The sequence below is a fragment of the Colobus angolensis genome, unplaced genomic scaffold, assembly GCF_000951035.1.
Source record: "Colobus angolensis palliatus isolate OR3802 unplaced genomic scaffold, Cang.pa_1.0 Scaffold477, whole genome shotgun sequence".
Lineage (NCBI taxonomy): Eukaryota > Metazoa > Chordata > Mammalia > Primates > Cercopithecidae > Colobus > Colobus angolensis.
Window position 1 is genome coordinate 337,065 of NW_012118232.1, and position 6,131 is coordinate 343,195.

A 6,131-nucleotide genomic window follows, 5' to 3' on the forward strand; every position below is an offset into this window, starting at 1 on the left:
AGGAAGGGGGTAGGGAGGGAGGGAGGTGACTTGCCTAGGTATCCCTTTAATATCAGAATGGAGAGACCCAGCAAGTACCTGCAGACGGAAAGAGAAAGGGGTGGATTCTCCTGTCTGTGGCTCCCAGCTCCCTGCTGCAAGGATGCACCCACAGGCCTTCCTCTCCCCAACCTGAACCAGCCTTCTCCGCCTGGCACAGGCGTGGCCACCAAAGGGCACAATCACCCCTCCACCCTTGCTGCAATTCATTCTCCCCTTCCATTTTGGAATGAACAGTCCCCAGAGCTGCTGCCACTCAAGACTTTGCTGAGTGCCAGAAAGGAACCAAGCCTGCAGTTTCTCTGCCCTCAAGGCATTCCAGTCCAGTAGGTGAGGGAGACAAATACCTGAGATCCATCAACAAAGGGGTGCTGCCAAGTCTGTCAGGGGCTGCCCGGCTCTGCATGGGAAAGGTAGGGCTGGGCATTCTGGGCGGGGCTAAAAGGGGCCCCTGCTCTCTGGGAAGGACCAAAACCACATCCAAAGACCATCATCAGACTCCCCAGAGAACTGAGCTTAGCAGCTTCCTCCCCTGAAGACCTCTGTCCTGTCTTTATGGCAATTTTCCCTAAGCTGCTTCGTGGAGGCCTGGAGAATTCTCCCTTCCCTCCTCCTGTCCATGCCTCCAGTGAGCTCAAGATTAGCCATCTAGCCTTCGGCAGCATTTATTGAGTGCCTGCTCTGTGCCTGGTGTGGGGTGAGGGAGGCAAGCAGGGGAGGGTCAGAGCCAGGCAGGCAGAGGTGAGGTGAGCGTGGAGGTGGCGCCGTGCAGGATTCCAGCTCAGGGCTATTCGGCCGTGGGTCCCTGGCAGAAGTTCCGGTTATAGAAGTGGTGGTTGTCTCTGGTCAGGGCCATGCCCAGCTGGGCCCAGAAGCTGCGCTGACCACTGGGCTGGTGGGGCCAGAGGAGGACACTCTGGCGGCAGAGGCGCTGGCGCAGCCGCACGTAGCGGGAACGGCGGCCATCGGGGCTCAGGATCACCAGCACCACGACGTCCTTGCGGTCCTCCAGCAGGCGCTGCTGGGCCAGCAGGAAGCTGGCACGCAAGAGGCCACTGACCCGGTCCGTGTGGGCCAGCACAAACAGCGTCTTGCGGCTGCCATAGACCGAGGCCCACAAGTTCTCAAAGAGGGTCTTGCCAGGCAACCAGTCGCGCTCCTCCAGGCACAGGCGGAGTGCCCAGCGCCCACGGCGCTCCTCCAGCTGCCCCCGAAGCTCATTGTACACCCAGTCTGCCACTGCGCTCTGTGTCTTGTCAAAGACCACGAAGGCATCGTAGGGCAGGGCATCCTCACCTTGCCCACTTTGCCGCCCCCGCCAGGGAAGCCAGGCCAGGCACAGGTGGAAGCAGTACCAGAGGTCCCAGCCACAGAGGTGATGCAGCATGGGCACACCCAGGCCCAGAGCCACAGCCAGCAGCGAGAGGGTGAAACAGTCCCAGGAGAGGGCCTCGTCCAGGCAGAGGCGCAGGTCCTGCGCGAAGATGCTGAGGCCCTGGAGCTGGCCTGGACTGCCACACTTCACCCGGCTGGGCAGACCAGGCACAGCAGCCTGCACCTCCAGCAGGAAGTCTATAAAGGCCGCCCCACAGGCACAGTGCAGAGGGTTGGCGCTGACATCTAGTATTTGCAGGGCACTCGCCAGGGGCCCAAACCAGGAGGGGTCCACTGTCTTGAGGGCATTGGCACTGAGGTTGAGCTCTCGAAGCTCCTTGGCCTTGGAAAAGAAGCCGGGGGCCACGAAGCTGATGCTGTTGCAGCTGACGTCCAGCCTCCGGAGCCGGGTGCCAGAGGGCAGGCTGCCATTGGTCAGGGCCTTCAGTTGGTTTCCCGCCAGGTCGAGGACTTCCAGTTTGGGTAGGTGGATGAGGCTCCTCCACCTAAAGAAGGCCAAGTAATTGTCACGGAGACGCAGCACTTGCAGGCTCTTGGGGAGTTTGCCCAGGGTGTGGGGCAGGAGGGTGTGCAGGCGATTCTGGGACAAGTCCAGCCAGATCAATACGCTCAGGCCTTGGAAGAAGTGCAGATAGAGGTCTCCCTCGGCCCACATACGGCCCAGCGCATTGCCGCTGAAGTCCAGGGCCCGCAGCGACGTGCTGCAGAGCTGCTGGGACACTTGGCTGTGGATGTTGTTGTGGGCCAGGCTGAGGTGGCGCAGGGTGCGCAGGTGGGCCACGAAGCTGAAGTTGTGGCCCACGCCCTGCATGCCAAAGGGCTGGCTGTTGTAGCTGAGGTCCAGGGCCTCCAGTCGCGGTAGCTCCGTGAACGAGTGCTCATGGTACAGGTCCAGCTTATTGTGGGACAGGTCCAGCACCTGCAGACTGGTCAGCGGCAGGAACTGGGAGCCATTGACTGCCTGCGAGATGCAGTTGTGGCTCAGGCGCAGGCACTGCAGGTGTGAGAGCTGGGCAAACATCTCTGGCTGCACGGTCACCAGGTTGTTCCGTGATAGATCCAAGGTGAAGTTGAGGGTGCTGCAGTTGGGCCTGAAGTCTTCAGAGCTGGGAGTGTCCACTGGGGCTGGAGCAAGGTCCCCAGGCTGCAGCCAGACCTTCTCCCCTCCATCCACCTCCTGCATGGTGGCTGTCAGCTCTGAAGCTCCGCTGATGCGGTTGTCTGACAGGTCCACATAGCGCAGGCCAGGGAAGGCCCTGAAGATGCCAAGCTGGGCCTGGCTGATGAAGTTCATCTGCAGACGCAGAGTCTGGAGCACGGGCAGGTGGGCCAGTGGCCGGAGCGTGGTCTCATCGAGTGAGCGGAAGAAGATGCCGTGCATGTCCAGCTCCTTCAGTGCGACCAGGCTCCCGAAGGAGGGGGCCAGAGACAGGTGGGCAAAGGACACCCTCTTGTGGTAATTGAAGGACAGGTTGAGCTTGCGCAGCTGTGTTAGGCCCTGGAAGGCCTTGGTTTTGGTGATGCATTTGTAGAGGAAGTTCTCACTCAGGTCCAGCACTCGGAGGTTTCCAAGCCCACGGAACCAACTGGCATTCAACCAGGAGAGAGAACTGTCCTTCAACACCAGGCCTTCAAGACGGCTCAGGTGGCTGAAGGTGTCGGGATGTAGCTGGGGGAAGTGACGAGGGCACTCCATGCAGGGGTTGGGAGCGTGGTCGCAGCGGCGGCAATTTCCGCCCACATCGAGCACACGCAGGGCGGTCAGATTGGCTAGGTCCTCAGGCGCCAGTTTGATGATGCGGTTGTAGGACAACAGCAGATACTCCAGGCTGGAAGGCAGGTTGCGGGGCACCACAGTGAGGTTGTTGTACTTGAGTGACAGGTGGGTGAGGTTGCCCAGGCCAAGGAGGGCACCTGGGGCCACCTCCAGTTCCTGCCTGCAGGGGTTCTTGTAATAACAGTTGCCATCCATGAATAGGAAGCGCAGGCTATGCAGGCTGGCGAGGCTGTCAGAGCCTAGCACCAGGATGTTGGTGTGGCTGAGGGACAGGGATATGAGGGATTTGGGCAGCGCAGGCACAGTCGTGATGCTATTGTAGCTCAGGTTTAGCTCTTCCAGGGTGGGCACAGCCAAGAATGTGCTGGGCTCAATGGTCATGTGGCAGGGGAAGTGCATGGGGCTGAGGCCAACCGGCGGGCAGTTCCACTTGAGGTTGAGACGCCGCAGGCTGGGCAGGTGGGCAAAGTCAGAATCATGGAGGTGGTGGATGCGGTTGGAGGACAAGGAAAGGCTGGTGACGTTGCCACGGGGTGCTGCTGCGGAGAAGTGGGGCACAGACTTCAGGAACAGCCAGTTGCAGTTCACCAGGCCGTGGGGCTGGAGCTCACAGGGTAGGAAGGCAGGCAAGGTACCCAGGGCCAGGGTCGTGGCCAGTACCATGGCCTGCACCAGGAGAGACAGAGGGTGCAGGGCGCTGCAGCAGAAACCCTGTGGGTGTGGGAGGGCTGTGTGAGTGGTCGGCCCCCAGCTCCACCTCCACCCACTCCACTTCATGGGCATCTTCCAACCCCTCTCCCCAGGCCCTACCTGCAGAAGTTCTTCCCTGGCTGCCAAGCCCCATTCCCAACCTCCATGGCTTGTGGGGAGCCTGAACTCGGTCTCAGACCATCTTGGACTCAGAATTAGGCCTCAGAACCAGGACTGAGACCTAGAATCCAGACTTATGATCTGGAGCTTTCACCATAACCAATCCCTGGTTATACAAGGCCAGGCAAGGTGGCCCATGGCACCCGCGGTCTCTCCCCGACTTTCCATTCCTGCTCCTGAGCAAGGTGGCAGCTGGCTCCCTCCCCTCCAGCTGCCCTGAAATCTGCTCTCTGCCCCCCACCAGCCTCCCCACAACCCCTTCCTTTCCCTTCAGCCAAGATCCAGGCAGGCATGAGAGTCTCCCACTATGGCCTGGGCCGGCTGCCTCCCAGGGACCCTGGCCAGCGGGCACTGCACAGCTCCATCACTCTCTGCCCGTCTCACCTAGCCCGAGAGCCCTCGCCCTATGGGTCAGAACAAATGGAAGGAGGGGTGGCCAGCAAAGTGCCAGACAAAGCCAGCCCAAGCTGTAGTCCCAGTGAGACCCAAACCCAGGCTCCAGACCCAGCTCTGTCATTGCCTCAGCCCCCTCGTCCCCTCTGTGGGTTTGGATCTCATTGCTCAGAAGAGGGCTTCAGTGGCCAGGCGCAGTGGCTCACACCTGTAATCCCAGCACTGTGGGAGGCTGAAGTGGGCGGATCACCTGAGGTCGAGAGTTTAAGACCAGCCTGACCAACATGGAGAAACCCTGGCTCTACTAAAAATACAGAATTAGCTGGGTATGGTGGTGCAAGCCTGTAATCCCAGCTACTTGGGAGGCTGAGGCAGGAGAATCCCTTGAACCCGGGAGGTGGAGACTGCAGTGAGCCGAGATCAAGCCACTACACTCCAACCTGGGCAACAAGAGTGAAACTCTGTCTCAAAAAAAAAAAAAAAAAAAAAAAAAAAAAAAAAATCAAAAAGGGAAGTGGAGGGGAAAGAAAAAAAAAAAACCTTTTAAAAAAAAAAAAAAAAAAAAAAAAAGAAGAGGGCTTCAGCTCTGATGTCTTCAGGATTCAGTGAGGGCCATGTGGGTGACAACGTGTCACTGTTGCTTGCAGCTGCCAAGCCCACCTCTTTCCTCACCCCTTCCCAGGATATCCCTTTCCCCAGGGGACCGACAGCTGTTGTCCTACCATGCTGGGGAGCAGGGACTTCTCCAGAGTGTCTGGCGGGCAGACTGGACAGCAGCTGCAGGGCAGGATGCTTCACACTCGAGGTCCCTTCCCACGGGGGCAGAAGCGGCTCAGAGAATAGAGGAAGTAAGACTTTTATACCAGCCTAGTAGCTCCCCCTCCACTCTGCCCATGGTGAGGAGGACAGGGTCCCATGAGTCCAAGGCCATTTGCATAGTCAAATGGCAGACAGCTCCTTCACCCCTTCCTCTTTCCACTCCCCTCTCAGACAGCCAACATCCCACGAGGGCCTCACATCTGTCCTCTACCAAGCCCAGGGAGGAGCTAATGCCCACAGCCCAGGCGGAGAGCAGGGAGAGATGGGAATTTGGGATAGCACCAGTAGCGGTACACCTTGCTGGGCACTCCCCATTCTAAGAGGACTCTTCCACCCTCAGGTCTTGGCTCCCACACCACAGCTGTGCCCTCAGGACAGTGGCTCCCGACTTGTCCTTTCCTGCCCTTGTGGGCACCATCTCCAGAGTTCTGCAGGGCCTCGTGTGTGGAGGGCCAGGGTGTAGCTTGAGCGGGAGGCTGGGTTGCACCTGCCTTCACCACAGCCTTGCAACCTCTTCCGGAAACAAGACCTCCTCCTCCGCATTCTCAGAGCCCCTGGAGCCCCATCAGAGCACATATCATGTCACTCCAGATGGGGCTCCTAGGGGCCAGGTGTGCGCTGGCCCAGTGGGGCCCCCAGCCAGTCCTCCCCATCAGTTCTTCCCACACTCCTTCTGACCTAGGGGACAGGACTCAGATTCCTCGGGCCCAAAGCCTCAGTTGACCCCGGGCCCCTCAGCAAGTCCTGCTGGGTCCACCATGCTGAAGGGTGTGCCCGCAGCCCACTGCCCCCATGTCCACCAGCCTCCATCCTCTCTCCTAGACCCACGCCACCGCCC

The 6,131-nt window shown here is 59.6% G+C and overlaps 1 protein-coding gene across 1 annotated transcript; it reads right to left on the reverse strand.

Moving 5' to 3' along the window:
• Positions 1-688: 688 nt before the first annotated feature.
• On the reverse strand, positions 689-5,826 carry TLR9 (toll-like receptor 9). The gene is made up of 2 exons (XM_011958839.1): positions 5,197-5,826; positions 689-3,922 (listed from the first exon to the last, which is right to left on the reverse strand). The coding sequence occupies exons 1-2, from the start codon at positions 5,197-5,199 to the stop codon at positions 827-829; spliced, it is 3,099 nt and encodes a 1,032-aa protein (XP_011814229.1). The 5' UTR covers positions 5,200-5,826; the 3' UTR covers positions 689-826.
• Positions 5,827-6,131: the final 305 nt, after the last annotated feature.